Source organism: Sphaerodactylus townsendi, linkage group LG07 (genome assembly GCF_021028975.2).
Source record: "Sphaerodactylus townsendi isolate TG3544 linkage group LG07, MPM_Stown_v2.3, whole genome shotgun sequence".
NCBI classification, from domain to species: Eukaryota; Metazoa; Chordata; class Lepidosauria; order Squamata; family Sphaerodactylidae; genus Sphaerodactylus; species Sphaerodactylus townsendi.
This window is the reverse complement of record NC_059431.1, coordinates 28,558,062-28,583,626: the sequence shown is the minus strand read 5'-3', so window position 1 is coordinate 28,583,626 and position 25,565 is coordinate 28,558,062. Positions and strand designations below refer to the sequence as shown.

Genomic DNA, 25,565 nt, shown 5'->3' with positions numbered 1-25,565 from the left:
TGACCAGTGAAACAAGATGCTTAATCATATTGTATAATCTCCTTCCTTGGGCATTTAAAAGGGAAGTTTCACCTACAGGAAGCAAGACATATTTCTATATTGGGACTATGGGGCTGTTTCAGGAATTTAAACCGAGATTACCCACATAATGCCTTCCATATGAAAAGCAGTGCAATCCTTTGCAGATTTATTCTAACCTAGGCCTATTGATTTCAGAGTGCTTGGATTGGAGTAGCTCTTCATAGGATTGCACTGTGAGTGAAGCTAAAGGAAGGTAGGAACTGGTCATGAACAGAGAAGGTGGTTCTGTGGAAATGAGAGGAGCCACTTGCCTGAGATCTACATAGTTCTGTGACTTTCTGCGTGGCATGTTTTTCACTGATCTCAGTTGCAGCTGGCTGGTGTCTAGGGGCTGGATTAATCAAATGAACAATAACACAGAATGTTCTTCACGGATAGGAAGGAGCTGAGAATGTATTGTGAGAATGTACTGTGATCTGGGAGGTGGCCAGATCCAGATCTCAGCTCAGCTATGAGCATACTAGGTGGCCTTTGTCAAGCTGCTCTCTTTCTACTCCAGTTCACCTTCCCACATTTGCTGTATGTAAAGCCTACCTTATGGTGATGTTATCCTTGCAACACGGTAATGTGCGTGGCTTTACTGGAAATATTTACTGCCCCCTCCATGAACTAAAAAAACAGCAAAATTTTGAAATCAGTGCAAGTGGAAATCATCCTCACATTGAGCTGCCACAATTATTGAGCTGCCAAATTTATAACAAAAAGACCTCTCTCACAAAACTGCTGCCAAGAGGGAGAGACAAAAATCCCCCCAATCTGGGCCATTCTGGGAGCTCATGAAGCCAGGCAGGTCACAGGCATTGCTTTGATGTTGTGTCTGAGTGGAATGAAGAGAGCATAGGGAATCTTTGGAGGCCTATGGTGGCCCTGACCAGAAGAACTATAGAAATGCTAAACATTAAGGGCGAGCTGTGTGCAGAATACTTTATCAGCAGAGTTTAAAGCGGAGCTATTCTGGTAAGATGAGAAGGTTTAGTAGTCTTTTTGCACTCACGGCAACCTCCTAACACTTTTGGAAAAGAATACTCTCCACGCAAGATGTTCTTTCCATAGGAAGGTTTTACTTTAGCAGTTGCAAGGTTACACAAGTCTATTCTATACAAGACTATAAGACTATACAGAACTCTTCAGCAAGAACACAGTAAACACACACTGAACTTACACTGAACTCAGACTCTGAACTTAGCATATACAATGCATTGCATCTTATACATTCAGCAAGGCTCCTTTTCCCCCCGCCCAGGCAATAGCCTCTCATTGGTGTAGAGTCACAGTTGAACTCACCAATCGTGGCTGTGGGTTTGGGTAGAATTTGGATCTCCCGCCTGTCTTATTTGACCAAATTGTTTTTTCTCATTGTTAGCACCAGGTGCTTGTGTTGGCACGGCTAGGATATTTTTAAGGAGACTCTGTTTTTCTTCCTGACAGAGGCTCTGTGAAAAGGCATCAGGGACAGCTTCTTCCACCCATACCAGCAATGATATTATGCTGCCAAAAACCCTCTTCTGTTTCATCTGGTGTCTGATTAGATTGCTCTTTTCAACTTTCTCTGCTCCTTGGGGAATCAGCCACTAATTTTTTCAATGTGAAGCTGAGGGACTTGGTACCATTTTCCCCAGTGGCTTTTGCAGTTCATTCCCGATAGCACATGTTTCACAAGCCAAAACAGTCTTACAGGTCTCCCGAGTCATTAGATGTTGACTTCTGTAAATGTGAAGAGAGTTCCCTGTGGCCTAGTCCTGGTGTAATTCTTTGCTCTTCAGGGCTTTGCAATGAGGGAAATACTCTGGCAAGAGGCATGTAGTTCCATTCCAGCATTGCCATCAGCAAGTAGCCTTACTAAAAGCCGCAGTGGATCACATTGCTGGAAGAATGTTTTGAAAGACACCAGCTGGGAAACCCACCTTTGCGAGTCGCTCAGAGGTATTCTGGGCCTGATATTGGCTGATGTCTTTGTCTCTCACTCAGTAAGCCCCGCCCAAACAATATGGAATCTGTTTTGACATTGCTGATGCGTTGGGGCAGTTAGAAGGGGTTGTTTGTTCCCATACTGCTTCACTCCTCTGCTTAAGCATCCCAGTTATCACTGTGGAGAAGGAAGTAATGAATAGGCTTGCCTTGCCTGATCAGGGTCTACATAATTTAGGGATGCATGCTATAAAACAGGAGGGCAACTCACACTTCAAAGATGAGAAACTGTGAATAAAAGAAAGAGCTCCATGTTCACATAACCTAGCATAAAAGAAAGAGCTCCATGTTCACATAACCTAGCCATTCCCATTCTTTTTCAGTTTTCTGGTTGGATTCAGTCATAACACTGGAAAAGGGCAAAGGATATATGACTGTGCCCGCAACATGCTGTAGAGCACACACTCTGTTTACTGGAATGGCTGGCTGGAGCAGAAGCAATCCTAACCATTTCTCAGAATGAATTTGGGGCAGGTGCTGTTGAGGAGAAAAGACAGACTTGCTGAGGCTTTTAATGGAATTCTTTAGTAATACAGCATATACATTTGGCACAATATTGGAATCCTTCCCTAACCAGATGTTCTGTATCTTCCGTTTCCCCCTCCAAATACAGGACAAAGTCAGAAGAGGCCCATTTAATGCATGCAAATCGTGGCACGGCACAACTGTTTGCATGATGTGGGTCTCAGCTCAACTACAACATCTGTCACCGCACTAATGCAACGTGGCTTAATCCGATCTGGAGACAATGCTGAATTGCTGTGGGCCAGCCAAAATAGCTTGTGGATCAAAGTCATCTGTTAGGCCGTTTCCTTACAAAAGCTAGAGAGCAAACCTCACCAGGTCTACTCCGAATAGTGTTCATGTCAATTCAGTGGGGCTTACTTCCAGTTTTCTTAGGATTGCGCTGCTACGGCAGCATAGTGGTAGAGAGTTGGGAGATGTGGTTGCAATGGTGTGTGAGCACCTTCACATCTTTCACCGCTCTGAATTTGCTGGGTGACTTTAGGCTACCCACTGTTTCTCTGCCTTGCATGTTAGAGGGTTAAACTTCCATTTTGTGTAAATACATCATATGTGATTTGGGAGGTCGATGGAATTGTGGTATAGCTTGATTGTGACAATAAGCCATAATTTCTGACATTTGCCTTTTCTGAAGAAATGAACTTGTTGCATTTCATGTGATACAATAGATGAAATGATTATTAGAAACAGAAAAGTTGCAAAAATGTCCCAATATTGTTTATCCATCATATCATATAATGATGTATGCTTGGATCTTAACTGTGTGCAGACAGCAACGCTTTCTTGCTGTTTGATATTCTTTGGTTTCTAGAGGTTGATGATATTCATAAACAAAGGTCATTTTGATTAAAAGAGAGAGTTGCGGTTTGCAATGATGAAAAACACGTGTAATCCAGAAAAAAATCCACACAGAGATTTAGGATTTGTGGTTCAGAAAAAAAAAACATCTCCCCCTCCTTTCCTCACCGCTATAACAGTGTAGTTAACAGCATTGAAGCAAAAAAAGAAAAGAAAAAAGGGTCCCTAATCAATGGCTGATTTTAGTGGCAAACATTGTTTCCCATCTGTATGATGAAACAGAGCGGTTTAACCTTGACAGTGCAGGATAGAGAGGAAAAAATCCATTTCAGTGTATTTGGATGGTGCACACTCTTCTTAGCCAAGTACCAAGGATGGCTGGGGTCTGAAACAGATGTGGCAGAGTCCCCAGGCGAAACACTTGCTTGTTGGAGCCCAGATCACCAGTAGCTGGCATCCTTACTGCACGCAACTGGAACGACTCAAAGTAAAAGCCAGTTAATACATGATGGAGTGCGTGTGGAATGCTTGCAAGGGCTTTATTCGTGGCAGCTGTAACATCTGTTTCGGCTCTCTCTCAGCTGATCTGAGAGGAGAAGAGATCCATAGAGTTGTTCCATGACAGCCTCCGAATGGCTTTTGTTAGAAAGCACTGTTCAAATTTTATTGTTTACTGGCATACTTAATCTGTGAATGTTTATAACTCTACACGGTTATCCAAATAGAGCAAAAGAGGGAAAATTATGCAATTTTGATGGATTGTTAGTGAATGTGAGCAGATGTTCAGCCAACAACTGTATCTTGGTGAATTTTGATTTAACTTGTTCAAGACCAGAGCTGCAAACGAGGGAAATTCAACTTTGGCATGCTTTTAGTGGTGGGCAGGCTTGGCATGCTTTTAACGGGTGGGTCGTTGCCTGCATGCTCAAGAGCCATCATTGAATGAGGTGGAATGTAGCTGTGTATTTATCTATTTTTGTTTTTTAAAAATACAATTAACATAATCCACATAACCATTGTGGGTGACCAGGGGTGGGGGATAGTGGGGAGAGGCGTGTTAGCATGGCCTTTAACCCCTGCCTTATGAAATATTGGATTTTAATATTATTTCTCATACTGTGTGCTACAAAATGCCAGTTTCCATGTTTGTATGGGTGGATAGCAGAGTGTCCAAGCTGAAAGCAAGCCTAGGGCAAAACAATCTGTTTGCAGAGATTAGATCTATGAGTTACTCCAGTGATGCAGCCTGGACGCCTCATAACAAGGACATGCATCTTTGATTATCCCACCCTGCCAGAATACTCTGTTAACATAATGGAATCTGTAGAACTCTGAACACCACACCTCGCTAAACTGTTTTTTGGAAGCCTCTGATACTATTCTCTTGAGAAAACATTTCTCCAAACAATTGCCTCTTCCCTGCATTTCCCCACCTCTCAGATAGGATCTCCCTAACAACAAGATCCCTTCCTGATTCACTCAAGCCTCAGCCAAATTTGAATACTTAAGGCAGAGACTTTAGGAAGCACCTCTGCATAAACCATTCAAGGTATCACTGATATAATCTAGGACCAATTGACCCCATTGTCCTGGGGAGTAGAGACAATAGATAGAGCTGCTAATTAGCTCAGCCCTGCAACCCAGCACAGATGCAAGAAATGAAACCTAATGCAAAGGGTCTCTTTTCCTGCCAAACCAGCGATCCACCCTATAAAAGTCCTGCTCACCTTAAGCTCAGTGCTCATTTCTAACCTGAACCTCCCTTGGTCAAGTTGGTGTGAGACACAATATATCTTAGGGGTATGTTTTCTACTATTTAGAATTATAAACTTGAAAGAAATGTCCTAGAGAGGGAGAGAAAACTGTCTCTTTAACAGCCCCACCATTTTGGAGAATTTGTTTTGAAAACTGAAATAGCGGCGTTTTCCACTGTACCTCAATACCTGGTTGAATGCTCCTGGACTTGATACTGATTGCTGTTGTTTAATTATGCACGTGAGCCACCCTGTGGCTGGGAAAGGGTGAAATAGTGAATTTAAATAAATAAACAAATAAAAATATTTGTCAACAGCCAGAAAGCCATTCCATGGGGCAACCTTTGTAATAAAACATTACCTGAGGGTTGCCGTCCCATTTTCCCACTACTCTGGCTTGCTCGGTGAAATTGCTCTAACCATGAGACGGAGTGCTTCAGCATACGCAGAGGCGTAGCTGGGCCAAACTGCGCCCGGTGCGCAGAGTGTTTTTTCCGCCCCCCTGCCCTCCCCGCGGCACCCCCCCCCACGGCACACACATACACACCACCCCCCTTCCCACACTTACCTACATTCCTTTTCTTTTTGTAGTACTTTTTGAGGCTGAAAAACGTGGCCTATTTACAGTTCAAGGAGAAAGCTGCCTGACAAACTATACTTCCCAGGATACCTTGTGAGCCCCAAGGTCTCCTGGGAACTGTAGTTCCTCAGGCAGTTTTCCCCCTGAACTGTAACTAGGCTGCTTTTTTCAGCCTCAAAAAGTACTACAAAAAGAAAAGGAACATAGGTAAGTGTGGGAAGGGGGTTGGGGTGGGTGTGTGCGCTGCGCGAGGGGGGGCGCTGCGGGGGGCCACGGGGAAAGGGGGGTGATTTTGTGCCCCCCAGGCATGTGCCCGAAGCACGACGCACCCCCCCCCGCCCCCTTGGCCCTCCGCCACTGAGCATACATGTTTTGCTAAGCAACCCATCCACCAGAGAAGCCCTTGCCTTCTCGTTTTAAGCTGTGAGCAAACTATGCTGAAGTCCATGATATCATAAGTATGTTTGACATCCGCTAATTTCTTGAAATCCGCTAGTCTCTTCAATAATTTCTTAGTGCCAACTTTCAGAATACCTCCCCCTTATACTTCATATGCTGTAACTTTGCAGGTCAGACCAAAGTAGGCAATTGAGTGTTCTTAGATAATTCATAGGCTCATTCCGCACATGCAGAATAATGCACTTTCAAACTGCTTTCAGTGCTCTTTGAAGCTGTGCGGAATGGCAAAATCCACTTGCAAACAGTTGTGAAAGTGGTTTGAAAACGCATTATTTTGTGTGTGCGGAAGGGGCCGTAGTTAAAATGGGATTGAAACACAGACACTATTCATCTGTATGTTTGTAATCTGCCTCCAAAGTAAATGCCCTGAAAACAACTGTGTCATGTATTGTCTAGGACTGGCCATATCCTTGTAGCAGTAACAATCTTTCTTGTGTTTTATCGCATTTGAGTGAGGTTGGGGCACTGGAACGGCTGCAGAAGAAGTGTAATTTTCTGCAAATGCCATCAAAAGTTGAGAGGATTCTGTTGGGCATCACTTTATTTGTTCCCCCATTTGCCAGAACTGATTATAATCCCCTCTTTTCACTTTGTTCTCCATGCAGACTAAATGGGTAGGCCAGAAATAAGAGCCTTTAACAGAAAGCAAGGTAGAAGTAAGGGAGGAGAACAGGAAAAAAAGTAGAATGTTTGCCTTTCCCTTGTTTTTTAGCTGCCTTGGGCCTCCCTTCTGGGGTTAGGGGAAGAAATCCTGCACACAAAATAAATGTTAAAGGCTAAATTTAGCTGCCTTGGGCCTCCCTGTTGGGAGTAGGGAAAAAATCCTGCACACAAAATAAATGTTAAAGGCCAAATTTTTTAAAATGTCTCTCACATTATTAATCAGATGCTTCTGCTTAACAAATGCTGCTCTACATTTTGTTAAAATGACAGCTAAGCCACTTAAAAAAAATACCAACAGTACCATAATTCTTTATTCTGATGCTGCTATTAAACTCCTCTTTTTCCAAGCTAGACTTAAATAATTTCCTAGTGCAAACCTCTAAATCAGGGATCTTCAAACTATGGCCCTCCAGATGTTCATAGACTACAATTCCCATAAGCCCTACCACTTGGCCATGCTGGCAGGGGCTGGTGGGAATTGTAGTCCATGAACATCTGGAGGGCCATAGTTTGAAGACCCCTGCTCTAAATCATAAAACTGCTTTCTTTGGTATGATTTCGGTCAAGGCTGCTTTTCCTCCTTCTGTTCACCATTTGGTCTACCTGGTGATTGAAGGAACCTTCCTCAGAACTCAAAACAGACGGGCCATAAAAATGGTCACAGAATTAGGGCAGCAATGGAACTGATTGCAGCGGGAACCATTTTGACGACTTTGGTCTAACTTTTTGTTTCCTCAGAATTCAGGATTCTGTTTCCTCAGCTTACAGGAGTGCTGACTCTGGCTTTCTTTATTCATAATTGTGTCATAACGCTGCTTAAGAACAACAAGAATCAGGAAAATAATGTAAGTAACTCATGAGAAATATGTGTCTACAAATGCTTTTTGTCTGCTTTTTGACACTAGATGTGACATTCACAGACCTAAGAGGACTCATGTTCTTGCCTTTTCTTCCAAAGATGTCTCCCAACACTGTCCTATGCTGCCCTAGCATACTAGTTTGTTTGCAGGGTCGTGATTCAATAAAATCCCTCAAGTAAAAACATGGTACACGTGCCCTGAGAAAAATGAAATCCAGTGTGGAGTGGTGGTCAGAGTAGGACTGGGGGGATCCAAGTTCACATCCTCACTTGACTGTGAAAGTCACCCACTGACTTGGATTTAGTCATGCTGTATATCTATCAGATGACTGGGACAAAGTGGTTCATAAGTAGAACAAATAAAGTATTAGGAATTTCTTCAGCCTGGTATACACTAGAAACATCATCCAGATCAGAGCATGTTTGTATTATTTTATCACCAAAAAGCAACTAGTAAAAAGAGCCTGATGCCCACGAACTATTGATGTTCACATTATTTGAAACTACAATTTCAAATGAAGGGTAAGTTCGGTGAGATTTTTTTTGTGGTGAAAGTAGACTGAAAAATTCACATTTGCTGCATCCTTAGTCATTTGGTTTCAGGACCGAAACAGATGTTTTTGGCACACTTTCAAAATGTTTGCCTTCATCCGTAATTTGTGATTTATAACTCTAATTAAGCTCAGACTTACGACGACATGGTTTTCCTATTATGTTCCCTTTCTCCCTGCAGCAGTTGTACTGAATACTGGTATGGTCTTTGCTTATTTCTTGGCCTATCATTAAAGATTGTGAAGGTTTTCACTAGTGTCAAGTAGCTGGGCTCTAAGGAAAAAAACTTTGATTCATCCCATTTCTCTCAGCTGAGATTATAAGCAGTGATGCTCATTCTTTTGAAAGGTACTTATTACTGCCCTACTGTTCTTTGACCACTTCTATGGAATCAATAGTTTGAATTTCATAGCTATTACAGCAATTCTGTGGAGAGTTCTGAGTTTAATGCTGTCTACTCTTCAAATGTAATCTCCCTCCCCTCCTCTTTTCAACGGTTTGGTTCTTTAAAAATCCTGCTTCTTTGTAATGCTTACACAATGTCTTGGACTAGAGCCATTGTTTTATGATGTGTCTGCACAGCCCTTTTGCACGGTGGGCTGCTGATCTGAGTCTAGCATTCTAGACAGTGGCACAATTGCATTTCAGTAACGGCCATCCATGTCTGGCCAGTCAGCGAGTTGATTCCTGTTTCCTGTATCTTGTTTTGCTTCAAGAGGGAGGCTGGAAGCTTGTGATTAACGCTTACCTGTGGCAAAGGATTACTGGCCTCAGGTGACTAGAAACGGCACTCGTTGCCCTTGCACAATCCCCCTTTTCCCTCAGGCTACTTCCACCTCCTTTACTGCATTAGCGCAGCACTGTTTCCCGAGCTGGAAAGCAATTGCAGTAGGAAGGCTACTGACATGCAAAGCAGCAACATGTTGGGAGAAGAGTAGAAATGGAAGGAGGCAGTTCTTTTGTCATGGATCCTATGTACCACAAGGAACCTCATAGAGGAACTTCCTCCAATACCCTCTTGACTGTGAAAGGAGCAGCAGTGGCGTAGGAGGTTAAGAATTCGTGTATCTAATCTGGAGCAACCGGGTTTGATTCCCCGCTCTGCTGCCTGAGCTGTGGAGGCTTATCTGGGGAATTCAGATTAGCCTGTGTGCTCCCACGCATGCCAGCTGGGTGACCTTGGGCTAGTCACAGCTTCTCAGAGGTCTCTCAGCCCCACCTACCTCACAGGGTGTTTGTTGTGAGGGGGGAATGCAAGGAGATTGTCAGCCCCTTTGAGTCTCCTACAGGAGAGAAAGGGGGGATTTAAATCCAAACTCTTCTTCTTCTATTCTCATAAACCCTTTTCTGAGAGTTGGAGAACCCATGCACCCTTAGAAACCCCATGCAGCATGGGGTTATTTTCCCTTTTCTTCCTAGAGTCCCCATTCCTCATGGCATTTTATGGAGAAGAGTTGCCTGACCTCAGCTTAGGGTTTTCAGAAGTCAAAAGAGGCAACTGGTGGAAGTCTGGGAAGATCCACCTTCATGAGCTTCTTGCACTTGTGGTTTGTAGGATCCAACTGAGTGTGTTCATAAGCGTAAAATTCTGTAGAATTAAACATTTTGCATAGATTTTCGTAGATGTTGTGATATACTGAAGACACGCTTGAAGCTTCATTTAAGGCTCTTCATCTGAGTCAGGGGTCTGCAACCTGCCATGCTGGCAGGAGCTGATGGGATTTGTAGTCCATGAACATCTGGAGAGCCGCAGTTGCAGACCCCTGATCTGGGTTTTGGTGTATGTGTTCATTCTGTGTGTGTCTTACAGAGCTTTCTTGTAGCCTCCAGTAATGTTTTTGACTAACTGCTCTTGCTAACAAGACATTAGCAAGAGTTGTGCTAATACTTTTTTTGGAATCATCACTCAAGGAAAATTCTTAATGGTATGGCATTAATTCTTAGCGTACATCATGTTTTTTTGTAGCAGAAGGAAGTTTATATTAAAACCGCACACCCTTTTTTTTGTTCCAGGGTCTAAACTGAAACTTATTAACATTTTTGGGAGAATTTCATAGCTTAATTAGCTTTTGTCCTGTAATTAATTTAGATTAATTCTTTGTTGAGACTGTTAAAGCAAATTGCTTTTTTGTGAGTTACATTCATACTGTGCATTACAATAAAATGTGTTTTTCCAAGAAATCAACTGTATCCACTTAGTAAGGGCCATCTGCCCTCAATTTTTTCTTCCAGTTGGCAGACATTTAGGTCAATTGACATGTGGCTACATTTATTTAGAGGCAGGGACAGCAAATTCAAACAAGAAGAATTGCATTCGTAGTCAAATTCAGAAGAACTGTGATGCTATCTTATATCTCATAGCTAATGTCCGAATTTTGCTGACTTCTTTGTTACTTAACCTCAGGTGAGAGACCTTTCCATCGCATATTTCCTGGTGGGTTTGACATACCTCTATGTTGGGGTGTTAATCTTTGCTGCTTTTCCATCTCCACCATTATCCAAAGAATGCATAGAACAGGTAGGTGAGAACCTTATGACACACAGAGTATCCTTCAGTATGCTTGTAATGCAATGCTGCCACATTCATTGTTCTCCCATTGTTTTTCCATTTGATATCCCTATCGGCAGAAAGCCAAAATTGTGGATAGCCACACACGAGATCAGATTGGTCTGGCCAAGGCTGTCCCAACAGCATTCAGTATTAAAAGCAAGTTAGTTTCAATCTGAAATATCCATTTAACCTGGGTAACTAACTAGATTATTTACTCCAAATGTTGTCTAGGCAGATATTTTGGTTTTAGGATGAACTGGTTATAGGAGCAACCTGCTGCCTATGCTAGAAATGCTAGATCAAATTAAAATTTAAAAAAGAAACCATTAGCTCAGTAGATTTTAAGGGAAGGATCTAAATAGAAGCACCCACCAGTAGAATACTGCTGCAGATTACTGCTTGATATCTGGAGTAATCAATACTTCCACCAAGTCAGAGTTTCTTCTCCTCTCATTCAAGTGGATCCAAAATCTGCCTGCAAAACAAATAGAGGACTATGGAAGGGGCAGAGCCGTGGTTTCACGCAGAGGGTCCTGGGTTCAATCTCTGACACTTCCAGCTAAATGCATCAGAATAGTATGGATGACGTGAAAGAACTCCACCAGAAACCCTGGAGAACAACTGCTAGTCTGAGCAGATGGTGCTGACATTGGTAAACCAATAGCCTGACCGTGTGAGACAGCTTAAATGAAACACTTTGCTCAGTGGTAGAGCATCTGCTTTGCATGAAGAAGATTCTGGGGTCAATTCGCCATCTTCAAGTTTGAAAAAATAATTGGGTAGTACATTTGAAGAGGTGGAAGACCTCTTCTGAGATTCTGGAGGAGCAGAACTAACCTTGATAGATCACTGATCTCACCTGGTATAAGGTAGCTTCATGTATTGAAGAGGATCAGAGTGTCCCAGACCATTTGAATGGGGCTGATAGTAGATTTAATAGATTCAAACGAAAAGCTATGAAAGCTGATTGCTTAGGCATGGTAATAGTTCTTTAAAATGAGTGTTAATTCAAAGACTCCAGGCTGATACTGCCTTTGATTTCAAAAGAGGCAGCTATATTCTCTTCACTTACCTGGCAGACCATAATGGTTGCTGTTTGCTTGAATCCACTCTCTGTCTAGGAAGACCAAGGGGTAATTTTCACTTTCTTTTTTTTCTTAATTTTCACTTTCTTTTCTTTCATTTTAAGGATGGACATGTTGTGTGCCAGTATAGATAATGTCTCTCACTGGATTGCCAGTGCTTATGTGACAACTGAACCATATACTAGTGTTGACATTGTGTGTATTAATGACTATAGTGGGGTCAGAGTTTCTCCTTGGGCATTTTAATAGTGGATAAAAAGGCCCAGTGTAACTATCTACCATTTTTGTCTCATTAGCTTTTCCTCTTTTAGAATTTTTTAGACAATTTCCCCAGTGATGACATAACATCATTTTTTGGACGAATATTCCTGCTGTTCCAGATGGTTACTGTGTACCCACTGCTTGGTTACTTGGCACGAGTTCAACTTTTAGGACATGTATTTGGGAATGTTTACCCAAGGTAAGGACAACTCTCGTTTACATACCGTAGTAGCAGCTAACTCTAGCCCCCCTCCATTGGAACACAGTATTAATGTGTTTGTTCTCCTTTATTAAGACAACTCTATAGTGGGGAATGGCAGTTTCCACTACTGCACTTGTTCTTGAAGACTACACAGGAACTGCACAGTGTCTTGAGGAGGTAGAGGCTGCCATTAGCAAACGGGCTGATAATATTAGGAGTGAAACTGTGCCACAAATGATGTGCTTCATACCAGACGTCTACCTCTGGGAGCTAGTGCCCCGACTCCTGTTTCCATAAGAAAGAATCCCTTTAGTTGTGAATTTCTCATACTTTCCTAGGAAGTCCTCGTAGGCCACCCAACTGCAACAAAACCTTCATGTAAATTCTGTGCATTGAGTTAAGCAAGTATCCCCAGGAGTAAATACCAAACCTATTACATTCCCTTTAGCCCAAAGTCCTAGCCCTAAAGTGGGTAAGTTATAGGACAGTGATGGTGAACCTATGGCACGGGTGCCAGAGGTGGCACTCAGAGCCCTCTCTGTGGGCACACGCAGAGTCCCCTCCCCCCCACATCTAGGCTGGCCTGGGCCACTGGGCTCAATTTTTAGCATTAAACCTAAGACCTAGTTTTGGGAAGGTAGTGTAGGTAACCCTGTTAAGCGCTGTTAAACCCCACTGATTTTCATGCGAAGAACTAAAGTGCAATCCTTTACCTGGGAATAAGCTCGGTTGCTGGCAATGGGCTTGCTTCTGAGTAAACCCTCCTAGGGTCGTGATTCACCCAGTGGAAGAGTTGCACGGTTGCTTCAAAGCAAAGCCACCGACTACCACCAAGCTTACTTCTGAGTAACACACGCCTCGGAGCCGTTTTTTCTGAACGAAAACCTCAGTATTCAGGTTAAATTGCCATGTTGGCACTTTGCGATAAATAAGTGGGTTTTGAGTTGCAATTTGGGCACTCAGTCTCGAAAAGGTTCACCATCACCGTTATAGGACAATAAGTCCATGAGAACCCTGAAGTCTTTTCTTTTGAAATTGTCTTTCTTTGACATGAACTTCTACTGTGAAACAACTCCTTAGCTATATTTTTGGGTCAACCATTCAAATTAAACTGCTGTGGTGTAGATGGAGAGAAGTAAATATAATTTGTAAACCATCTCTGCATCCGACACTGAATTTCCAGCTGCCAGCCACAGCTGTTTGTTGGTTCACATTTTTATTAGCTCCCCTAGCTATGTTATGTATATGTGACTAAAGGAACCAGTTTGTAACCAGTTATATGTTCTACAAGAGGCTCCACTTCCCTAATATGTTGCAGCTGTTTATAATCCAATATTTGTTGGCTCCATCTGTGAATGGTATGTATGTAGGTTTCTTGTGGACATTGTTAGTACTATATTACTCCCTAAAGAAAGGAGAAGTAGGAACCCTGCATTAGATTTATAGTTCTGAAGAGTCACATGTCCCTATCATCAAACTTTACTTGTCTAAATCATTACTTTGCCAGCTGAAATCCATAGGAAAATTTACTGTCTTCATCTTTAAAGTCCATCTGGTTTCTTACAGTCAGCGCTGAATCTCAAAGTCCTGAAGCAACAAAAACATATAGATGTGGAAATTACTATCTTATAGTTACTGGCAATAAAACTGTAGAAACAATTGTACAAAACCAGATAATTACATTATTGGAAGGAAAGTGTGGTTCTAATACTCACATTTTGGCAACTAGCTGAAAACCCATTTCAGCTGAACTTTAAGAAGAATTAAGAAATTCATCCCTTGCCAAATAACACTTCTCTAGCAATTTGTTTTGTTGAGAAACACATTGTTCCTGGGATGGTTTTCTAAGTGGGACCTATTTTGTGTCTATAAGTTTTAAGATGTGAAATATGAGAATCTACTTTCTGGTGTGCGCAGGACTATGTGAGTGTGTGCCACCCATGGTTCAATTCAATCACAAAATGGAATTATAGTATAATCGAATCCCAGTTTCATTCATGGTTTTCATTTTGTTGAAGCCTAATGAAGTGGGTGAATCAATTAGGAATGTGAATTCTACCATATCTATATATGCAAAGGTATGGTGGACGCTTACCAAATGTTGCTTCACAACCTCCATTTATATTGATGGAGTCATCCTGCAAATCACCTTTGAAGCTACTGGAGCTTGATTGGTAGTGATAGAAACTGGGCAGGAAATTTAGGGCTAGCAAAATCCAATGCCTATTGTTGGAGTTCATTGTGATTTTCCACACAAGAAAGCTCTTACCTTCTTGACAAACTCCCAACATTTTAAAATAATTCCAACAGCTTTTCCTTTCCTTTTTTTAAAGACAAAGTACTTGTGGGGATTGCTGGTTAATCAAATATACCAGATACTCAAGTTTATTGGTCTGCCCTGCCCCCTACCCAGAAAAATTCACAGCAACCAGTCCTACCTCTTTCGGGAACACCGTGGCAACAGCCCTTATGCCTTGTGGGACCTTCTCCCCAAGTAATAGAACTAGTGACATAGGTATAGATTTTTTATAGGGTGAGTTCGGGGGCAGGGCTCAGAGGGCGGGGCCATGATCCGACCACCCCTGGGGGTGTGGTCACACCTCTCAAAGCCCCGCCCCCAGCCAGGGACAGCAGTCTCTTCTGGGGAGGCCAGAAGTATCTGCCATCCTGACCTTGGATAGCTGCTTTTATAAGCACTGAGGCAGGGGGTGGGGCTTGGGAAGGCATGGCCATACCCACAGGGGTGGGCGGGGGCATGACCCCACCCCCTGAGCCCCGCCCCCAAGCCTCAGTGCTTATAAAAGCAGCTCTCCAAGGCCGGGGATGGCAATCTCTTCTGGCCTCCCAGAGGGGAGGGCAGAAGGGACTGTTGGCTGGGAGCCCAGTTGGCAGGCAGGGGGAGGGCAGCAGGGGGCAGAGGCCGGTCTCCAGGCAGGGGCTGGCGAGGTCGGAGCCTCGCCCCATCCACCCACAGGTGCCTGGAGACAATTTGCTTCGGACATGTAATGGGGGGGGGGGTTTGAACCGGTGAAACCCCCTTACCTACGTCCTTGAATGGAACCATCCTACTCAGCTGGCAAACATGGGCCAGTTGCTTGTGAGCCCTTTAGCAGATCTGGCTTTTGAAAGCATAGTGCAAGTGGAGGCACTAGGTGCCAGCTATCAGAGAAGCTCAACGATAGCCAAAGGCATGAAGTTGGCCAGCTAGAGAGGCAGGAGTAGTGCATGTTCGTGGTTACTTCCAGAACATACTGATAGATTGAGCATCCTTTATAATTAGCCACTCTGGGCCCCAGGATATAAGATAAAAAAATAAAATAAAAAATAAATGAAATGCCAGATCTTGATGTGAATCAACATATGTACATGTTCAATCTCTTATTAAAAATACATTTTATACAGTGAGAGCATGACTTTATGAATTGAGGTTGAGTTGGGATTTAGTGAAACGCTTATAGGAATGAACATGAGGTGCACAGGGTTAGTATGGTCCCATGTGTGACTTGGTGCCTTTAATGAGATTTGTAAGCAGGAGGCATTCTCTACATTCTTTACTTTTGCAACATGCCATTGCAACATGGCAACAAGCAAATTCCCCTCGGAATAGGTAATTTTCCAATAGCTTAAGGGAGGAAGATTGAAGAAATGAAAGTCTATAAGCTCAGTTAGATTCCATCAACGATTTTCAGTTGGCTTCTTCTAGGCAGGTAGGTTGGTGTCATCTCAGAGGGTGAGATGTATCCAAGGCCACCAGTAATTCAAGCTTCTTCATGCTTCCTCCCTTTTTTCATACTGTGCCAAGGCATTATCTTGTTTCCTTCACACTCTCCAGGTGCCTTTCATCAGGTAATTATTTTTAGGGATATAGTAATTCCCAGCACTCAATCAAGAATATTCTATTACTGGGAAGATGTGATTCTTCAAAAAATATATATGGTGAGCCAGAGACAGTATCTTGTTTAAAGAAAGGAAAAGAACCTGTCTGGCTCTAGTGTGAACTATACAAATCTATGTATTGTTAAAGGCTTTCATGGCCAGATTCAGCTGGTTCTGGTGGGTTTTCCAGGCAGCGTGGTTGTGTTCTGGTGGATCTTGTTCCTAACGTTTCGCCTGCATCTGTGGCTGGCATCTTCAGAGGTGTATCACAGAGGGAAACCAGTATACAAATCTATCTTAATGAAAATAATTTAAACATTCATATACCAGAACCACAACTCTTAATCAACAACAAATAAAACAGCAACAATAAAACAATGAACAATACATACACAGAGGATCCCAAATAAAATAATATCAAGTCTCTGACATGAAACCTATCAACGGAAGTTGAGTTTTTTAAAAGCATCAGACATTGGTATCCTTGTACACCATTAGTGGATCTCTTACTCCATTACAGAGACTGGATATTATTTTATTTGGGATCCTCTGTTATGTATTGTTCATTGTTGTTTATAATTTGTTGATTAAGAGTTGTGGTTCTGATATATAAATGTTTAAATTATTTTGATTAAAATAGATTTGTATAGTTCGCACTAGAGCCAGACAGGTTCTTTTCCTTTCTTTAAACCAGATGTGATTCTTCCCCAGGCTTAGCTCACCCACTGTTATTCTCGATGAATGGATACAATTGCTTTTGTTCCATGAACTCTTACTTGAATAGTGTTCTGTGGTGGTCATGGTGAGCAATGGAACTCTCCTCCATCCCTACCACCTATATTACAGTGTTTTGTGGACTTCTTAATGCAATAGAGGCTGTGTGCGTTCATTGCTGTATAAATCAAGATGGGGAGCAACCAACCAGCTTTCGAAGAAGAAAAAAGACCAGCAGTTCTACTTCTAACGCTGTTCCGGATATAATTTATTGTTTTGTGGTATCGTCATTCTGTCTGCATTCAATATTATGAAATGTCTGTTTTAGTTTACTTCATCTATCTATCTATATATAAAAATGGAACCATGCGTTTATTGCTTCGAGAATAACCCCGCACCTGCTGGCCCAAACGCTCTGAAAATTTCACAGACACTTACTCATTCCCCCGACTATGTTCTTACGTACCTCCCGCTGTCAGACAACACACCTGAGCCAGGTAAAACATCTTTTTCCTGGCATACCAGGCCATGAAGCTGCCTGTGTGTAACTGTGTGTAACTGTCATCCTTAGAATGTTCGTGCCCTTAGAATGTTCACTCAGATGGCCAGGTATGAGCAGTGAAAACAGTACATAGGCAATAACTCCAGTGGATGTGAAACACATACACACGTTGCCGTGTGAGATGTCAGTTGGGGTTCCCCACCCTCACACGCAGGTACCTTTCACTCTCTGTGCCTCACCCACTACTACCACACAACACACCTACTCTCATACACATTCAGCGGAGGGAGAGGGAAGGGACGGAGGGGGAGGGGGAGGGGGAGGCATGCAAGGGAAGAGAAGTGAGGGAGGGAACAGAGAGTGAGGGGTGCCATGCAAGGGAGGGGAGGGAGTGGGTCCAGCATCTGGATATGACCCACCCACCCTAGCAGAGGGAGATGGGAGTGGGAGGGGTGGCATGCAAGGGAAGAGAGGGTGGGAGAGGGAAGGTACGGAGGGGGAGGCATGTAAGGGAACAGAAGTTATGGAGGGAAGAGAGTGAGGGGTGGCATGCAAGGGAGGGGAGGGAGGGGGCACACCATCTGGATATGACCCACCTACTCTAGCAAAGGGAATGGGGAGGGAGGTAGAGGGAGGGGTGCCATGCAAGGGAAGAGAAGTGAGGGAGGATGCGGTGAAAACAGTACATAAACACATCAATGACATCGCATAGTATCAGCCTGCGCGTTTCCATGAGCATATACTGCTGACCTCTGCAATTGATTTGCTGCTACTGTTTCTTTCCCATTTCACCACAATAAGCCATAGCAACGCGTGGCCGGGCCCCACTAGTTTAGTATAAACATGAGAGTTGGATTAGTTTTCTGTAACCATGATTAAGATACAGAGCTTGATACAGGTCCCTTTTTTTAAGGGAGTAGCACTGCTGTCCTCTACAGGTGTGATTCATTCTTGTGAACAGTATGGAAAAACTACAGAGAACTACTGGGCACTGCATTTCTAGACCTGACCTAACCCTTAGTCAGTGGTTTGTCCCATTTTCTTTACCAGGCATACTAGAAGAATGTCAGTGACCAAATGCAGATAGTCGTCCATCCAGTTGAGCAGACATTCTTCCTATCTGTATTATTATTATTATTATTATTATTATTATTATTATTATTATTATTATTATTATTATTATTATTATTATTATTAAACTTGCTATACCGCCCTATCCCCGGAGGGCTCAGGGCGGTGAACAACATAAAGTCATACAAAAAAATTCTTAAAACAGGTACATTCTACAATAGGGCCCACGAGACCCATATACCACCCTCTTCCAAAAATGAGGAGGGGTCCCAATGATGTTAGGGGACCCTACTAGCAGGGCGGGAGGGCGGGGCATTATCGGAGGCTGGACTCTCCAAAGGCCCGGTGGAATAATTCGGTTTTACAGGCCCTGCGGAACTCTCCAAGGTCCCGCAGGGCCCGAATAGCTGATGGCAATGTGTTCCACCAGGCCGGTGCCAGGGCTGTAAAGGCCCTGGCCCGTGTGGAGGCCAGCCGCGTCATCGAGGGGCCAGGGATCTCCAGTAGATTCACCTCTGCTAATCGCAGAGGACGAGCCAGGACATATGGGGTAATGCGGTCCCGAAGGTACGAGGGTCCCGGGCCGCGTAAGGCCTTAAAGGTCAACACCCACACCTTGAACATGATTCGGAATTCGATAGGTAACCAATGCAGGCGGCGCAACACAGGGGAGATGTGTTCACGAAAGGCACCCCCTGTGAGCAACCGGGCCGCCGCATGTTGGACCAATTTCAGTTTCCGGATCAGGCGCAAGGGAAGGCCCGCGTAGAGCGAGTTACAATAGTCCAGTCTGGAGGTGACCGTTGCATGGATCACAGTGGCTAGGTCAGTGTTGGAGAGAAAGGGGGCCAGCCGACGGGCCTGTCGAAGATGGAAAAACGCAATCCGGGTTATATGGGCCACCTGGGTCTCCATTGAAAGAGACGAATCCAGGTGGACCCCCAGGCTGCGAACGGAGGGGGTCGGCGCCAATATGGCCCCCTCCCACACCGGCGGCTGGAAATCCCCAATCTCACCTCCACGACCAAGCCAAAGGATCTCCGTCTTCGATGGGTTAAGCTTTAACCTGCTCTGTTGTAGCCAACCAGCGACCGCCTCCAAACATTGCTGTAGAGCTGCAGGGGCGGCGGCAGCTCCCCCCTCCATCAACAGAATGAGCTGAGTGTCATCAGCGTACTGATGGCAGATCAGCCCAAAGCTCCGTACCAGCTGAGCAAGTGGTCGCATATAGATGTTAAATAACAGTGGGGACAGCAATGACTCCTGAGGCACACCGCAATGAAGCGGGCACCTCCGGGAAGCTTTGTCCCCACACCACACTTGCTGAATACGCCCCCGGAGGAACAAGGCAATCCACTGAAGGACAGTGCCCCGAACCCCGGAAGCGGCCAGGCAGTGGGTCAAAAGGTCATGATCGACCATATCAAATGCTGCAGTGAGATCTAACAACACCAGCAGCGCCGATCCGCCTCGGTCTAGCTGCATACGGAGCGTATCTGTGACAGCGAGGAGAACTGTCTCCATCCCATGCCCAGCACAGAAGCCGGACTGGGAGGGATCGAAGCCCGATGTGTCATCCAGAAAGCCCTAAAGCTGCTCCAACACCACTCTCTCAATTACCTTCCCCAGAAACTAAAGATTCGAGACGGGGCGGTAATTGGCCAGATCTCCAGGATCTAAGGATGGTCTTTTCAAGAGCGGGCAGACCACCGCCTCCTTCAACCCATCTGGAAAGACTCCTTGTTCAAGGGAGTCATTGATGATCTTCAACAGATGGGGTCGTAGCTCCTCCCGGCACGATTTAATCAGCCAAGAAGGGCACGGATCCAGAGGACAGGTAGTAGGTCTAACAGCAGCCAGGGCCCTGTCAACAGCAGCTTCAGAGAGCAGGGAAAACTGGGCCAAACTAGGGCCTGAAGACGGCAAGGGAGCCTCCAGTTCGCTCATTGTAGTTAAGGTGGCCGGAAGGTCCTGGCGGAGCGACGCAACTTTATCTGCGAAAAAGCTCATAAAGGCCTCACAGCTAACAACCAATCCGTGATTTGTAGAACCCTCTGATAAAGAGGTCAGAGATCGAATTATCCTGAATAATTGTGCCGGGCGAGAGCTAGCAGATGCGAGAGAGGAGGAGAAGAAGGCCCTCTTCGCCTCCTTCGTTGCCATCTCATAGGCTTTTATAAACGTCCTATAAGATGTTCGCGCAGCTTCGCCACGAGATTTCCTCCACACTCGCTCTAGACGTCTGAGCACCCGTTTCATGTGGCGAAGCTCCTCCGTATTCCACGGAGCCTGCCTTGAGCGGGGGCGCAGAGGACGCCGGGGAGCAACAGTCTCGATGGCATCGGAGAGGTGGGAGTTCCAATCCTCCACCTGCTCATCGAGTGTGCCAGCAGGTTCAGGGTCCCGCAGAGCATTCAGGAAACCAATTGGATCCATAAGTCTCCATGGGCGGGCAAAAATCGGCCCGTCGCCTAGACAGGGGTAGCGTGGCATGTCCAGTCGCAGCTTCAGGCCCGTCGCCTAGACAAGGGTAGCATGGCATGTCCAGACGCAGCTGTAGCGCTCTCCTCCCAAAAAAAGCTGGCAGTTTTAAACTCAATGCCTGCTTACGTTTATAGTTCAATAAAGCTCTTTGAATATTTGCTGCATTTGTGGTGCGTTTCTTTAGTACAGTCACTGGTATTTTTTTACCATTCATCATTTTTATGGCTCAGAGCTGTTCACTTTCACTGAGCATTAGTGGTATTCCTTTATTCCACTAATTTCCTTAATTCCATTCCAGCTAGCTATGTCTCATTTCCTAGGCCATAAATAAAAAAGAAAACTAAAGAAGAGCCTCAAAGCAACATGGTTTGGCTCTTAGATTATTAGCTATTTAAGTGTGCATTTTTGCTAGTGTAATAGACTCAGTAATAGACTCAGAGGCTAACCTTGTCAGTAATAGACTCAGAGACAGTAATAGACTCAGAGACTAACCTTGTATTAAAAAGTGGGGTTGGGGTGGGGAGAGGATATGTTACTGCCAGGGGAAAAAATGGAACAAGCAGCACGAAGGAAAAGTATTCGTGCTTGGCCTTGAATTTCCTGATCTTCCCCGTCTGACTTGAGAACAGTGCTACGCATCCAAACACTTTCTATACATGTTCTTTTCTTGCATTTTAAAATTTGTTTAAAACGCTTATTAGATGCCTTTCTTTCTTATAGAGCTTAGGGTGGCTTATAGCATGAATAAAACATATACATTGAGAAGCATCAAAAACATAAAAACCAGCGCTGAAAATCACAACTCAGGACTGCCAGTGAACTTAACCAAATGAAGTCCTAAATAAAGACCCATAAATAAAACCCCTACATTAAAATGCATTAAAAACATAAAAACCAACATCTAAAATCACAACTCAGGACTTCCAGTGAACTCAATCAAATGCAGTCCTAAAATAAGCTGCCTCTTAAAGATAGAAGGGTCCTAGGCACACACCCCTATGGAAGTCGTTCCACAATTCTGGGGCTGCCAATGAAAAGGCCCTCTCGCATACCCACCAAATGAGCTTTGATTGATGGGGTAGTTTGGAGGGCCTCTTCCTGTGATCTTAATTCTAGGACAGGAACATTTTCTGTAAACACCATCTTTAAGCAGATGCCCTTCTGGGTATCACAAACCAGATTTTTTTCCATCTGGCACTTGAATTGGTACTTTAACATTAAGAGATGGGGCTTGTTTAGAACCCGAAAATTCTCCATAGTTTTTTTCCCCCCAATTAAAAAATTCAGAGGAATACAATTATCATCTTGTTTATGTCTCCAAACATCTCATTTTAATGGTAATGGTTTCTAGGCATCTGTCCCGCAAACATGATTGTTTGTTTAATCTCATAATGCTTGAGATTTAGTTGTGTGTGTATTTACTATAATTCTTTCCACTATCTTGAAATGTTGTCTGCTGGTATTCATTATTCTGTTTGCACGTCTCAGATAATTTCCTGGATCCACAAATGCTGCTTTTTCATGTGGGGATTGAGTTCTAGAGTGTGTAGTTTTGGTTTTTGTTGGTATGCAGACATCAATCTGGAAAACTGGAATGCAGCGTGCTTGTACTACTTCTATTGTTGTCAGTACTGCCAAATCATACACACTCCAACTTAGTAGTAAGAGAGAGCCCAAACATCCAAGAAAACCTGTGGGGAATTGAAGCTTGGAAAGGACACTTTCAGTGGATGTCACGGGAAACTGAAACTTTTTCATCAGCTTTTTGAAGTTAGTACTGAATGTTCCCCTCGTAATAATGTACAGCGTAGACAACTAACTTTGTTTTCGCTTCTCTTGCAGTATTTTCCATGTGTTGGTTTTGAACATTGCAGTTGTAGGTGTTGGTGTCGCCATGGCCATGTTTTATCCTAACATAGGCGGAATCATAAGGTATCGTCATCATTTATTAGATTTCTACTCCAGCTTTCTCAACCGCTTTCAGGCGAATTCCTTCTCTTTGCTTAAACATTGTCCTTCCAGTTTCAAACTTTTGTGACAGGAATTATATATATTACTTTTTTTGGATCCTGTTCTTTACAAGCCCTTTATAAAGTCAGCCCCACAATCCTATAGTGGTTAAGAGTTGTGGACTCTAATCTGGAGAACTGAATTTGATTCCCCACTCCTCCACCTGAGCAGCGACTCTTAACTGGTGAGCTGGGCTTGTTTCCCCGCCCCTACACATGAGTGGCAGACTCTTATCTGGTGAAGTGGATTTGTTTCCCCACTCCTACACATGAAGTCTGCTGGGTGGCCTTGAGCTAGTCACAGTTTATTCAGAACTCTCTCAGCCTCACCTACCTCACAAGGTGGGGATGGGTTTTGTTGCCATCTGCTGTTATATAGTTCCCATTTTATAGTAATATTCTGCTTTTACTGTTTTAATTATGATAGGGTTTAACGTGACTTTGCTTAAATTTTGTAATTTTTCGTTGTTCCCCTCCCCGATCCCTCCGGGGAGGGCAGTCTAAAAATCCAAATATAAAATAAAAATAAACAAATAAAAGGTGTCAGTCGTGAAGAGAGGAAGGAAAGGAGTTTGTAAGCCGCCTTGATTCTCCTTATAGGAGAGAAAGATGGGATATAATCCAAAGTCATCTTCTTCTATATACATTTTTTTTAAAAGATGTTCCAAATAAGTGAGCTGATGGGAATCATAGTCCATGAACATCTGGAGGGCCAGAGTTGGACAGAGTATCCTGGAAATCAACATTCCAGCCTGGCAAAAGGCTGCAATAAGGCATACACAATTAGATCATGGGGTGGCACAGAAAGCAGCTGTTTGAGAACTTCAAACTCTTTATGGGTACCCAGAACTAACCGAGTCTTTGATCCTGTAGAGGCCGTTGCAGATGACTTTCGATGTGGTTTTAGAAAGTGCAACAGGGTGGCAGTCTCTATTAAAAAGTGTGTTCAGTATTCTGCCATAACAGCTGTATTTTGCCATAACAGCTGTATTCTGCCATAGCAGCAAATCAGCATTTAAACAGGCTGCTAGAAGATGAGGGGCAATGGGGGAGGGGAGGGTTTCTTTTCAGCCATAATTGTTCTGAGAAGTTAGCTTAAATCCTCTTTTTCTCCCCCCTCAGGTATTCTGGAGCAACATGTGGCCTGGCCTTTGTGTTCGTTTATCCGTCCCTCATCCATGTTATCTCTCTGCGTCGGGAAGGGCAACTGACATGGTTGACATTGGCTGTTCACATCTTGATTATCCTCCTTGGAGTGGCTAACCTGATTGCACAGTTTCTAATGTGAACGTGGAGCGAGTTATGGATCAGTTTTTCTTTCTTGGGAGTTTTCTTTCTTGAGAGGTAGAAGTTACTTCGAGCAACAGGATTCAAGAAGCTGGAGGGCTGCCTCTCTATGGCAGTGAGCTTTTTCCCCACAAAGGAAAACTGTGCTTAAAAAAAAAAGGAAACAGACAATGTACTTAAGGATCAGCTTCACCATGGCAGACATAACAGTTCTTATTGAAGTGACAATCCTAGAACTTCCTTGCATATTGTCTGTCTCTGAAAGGACTCCACCGCCAGAGGCCTTGTTAGTTTGGACAGACCTTGGACAACTAGTGTAGTGCTTTGGGAGTGAACATGTGACACTGTTTTATTATTCCAGTTAGAAGATAGTCAAGAGCCTAGCTTTAAACTGTATGTGTATGCGTGAATGCACATGTTGGCTCCTTGTTTGCTTGTTGCAACACAACAACGTTCCTGCCTATCCCCTGTGTGTTCCTCTAGGTCTGGATATCTCAATCTGGAAACCCCCCAAATTGGGCAACTGTGCTTGTCACTGTTTATCTACGTATCATGTTTAAACATAACATGTCCAGGCATACATGGATGGACATCAGTTACAGAGCAGTGAACATTTTAGGGGGCCTTATTCACCCATACTGCTGCATTGCATCCAAGATTTCATGTTCTAATGGCACCTTCTCTGCTGGTCTGTGTTCAAGAGGCCATTGTTCCTCTCTAGGATTTTACCCTGTTGCTGCGCAGTTTTATTTCTCACTGCTTCTCCATTCTCCATACAGCCTTTGGAATTGATGCTGCAGGTATTATGCGAGGTATTCGGTTGATGAAAGCACAGCCTTGTACAATTTCTGCACTAATTCAGGATTGCTTTGCAGGCCCAGCAAATGAAAACACTGTCTTTGTACCATGTGAGTCAGAACTGTGGGGAGCTGTAAACAGAAGAAAAAAAATAAATTGGTGCTATTTTATTTTGTAAACAGGCTTTTTTATTTTGTTGGCAAAAATGCAGCATATGAGCTATATTTTCTTATGACCTGCCAAATCACTTGTACTTTGCAGTTTGGGGCACTTATTTCTTTTTGTGCCTGCATCCTAAAATGCTTGACTTCGCTGAGCTACAGGGACAAAGGCAGTCCTGACTGACACCGACTGCACTGAAGAAACAGCATGCTTGGGACAAACTCCAATTAAAGATTGGGAGTGTGTAGCATGCTCTTTCCGTTTAAGTCTAGGATTCTCCTCTCTGCCATGCTAACATTTCACAAGTAGGAAGTTTTTGATACA

At 43.7% G+C, this 25,565-nt stretch overlaps 1 protein-coding gene across 7 annotated transcripts in view; it reads left to right on the top strand.

Annotated features, from left to right (window-relative positions):
- SLC38A9 (solute carrier family 38 member 9) overlaps window positions 1-25,258 on the top strand; it is a 48,258-nt gene extending 23,000 nt beyond the window's left edge. For all 7 annotated transcript variants that reach the window (XM_048503091.1, XM_048503088.1, XM_048503084.1 and 4 more), the window contains 5 exons: window positions 7,567-7,673; window positions 10,644-10,757; window positions 12,187-12,335; window positions 22,828-22,917; window positions 24,117-25,258. In XM_048503091.1, coding sequence (XP_048359048.1) covers window positions 7,567-7,673; window positions 10,644-10,757; window positions 12,187-12,335; window positions 22,828-22,917; window positions 24,117-24,282 — 626 coding nt within the window. In that variant the 3' untranslated portion in view covers window positions 24,283-25,258. The remainder of the gene's footprint in view (window positions 1-7,566; window positions 7,674-10,643; window positions 10,758-12,186; window positions 12,336-22,827; window positions 22,918-24,116) is intronic.
- Window positions 25,259-25,565: the final 307 nt, after the last annotated feature.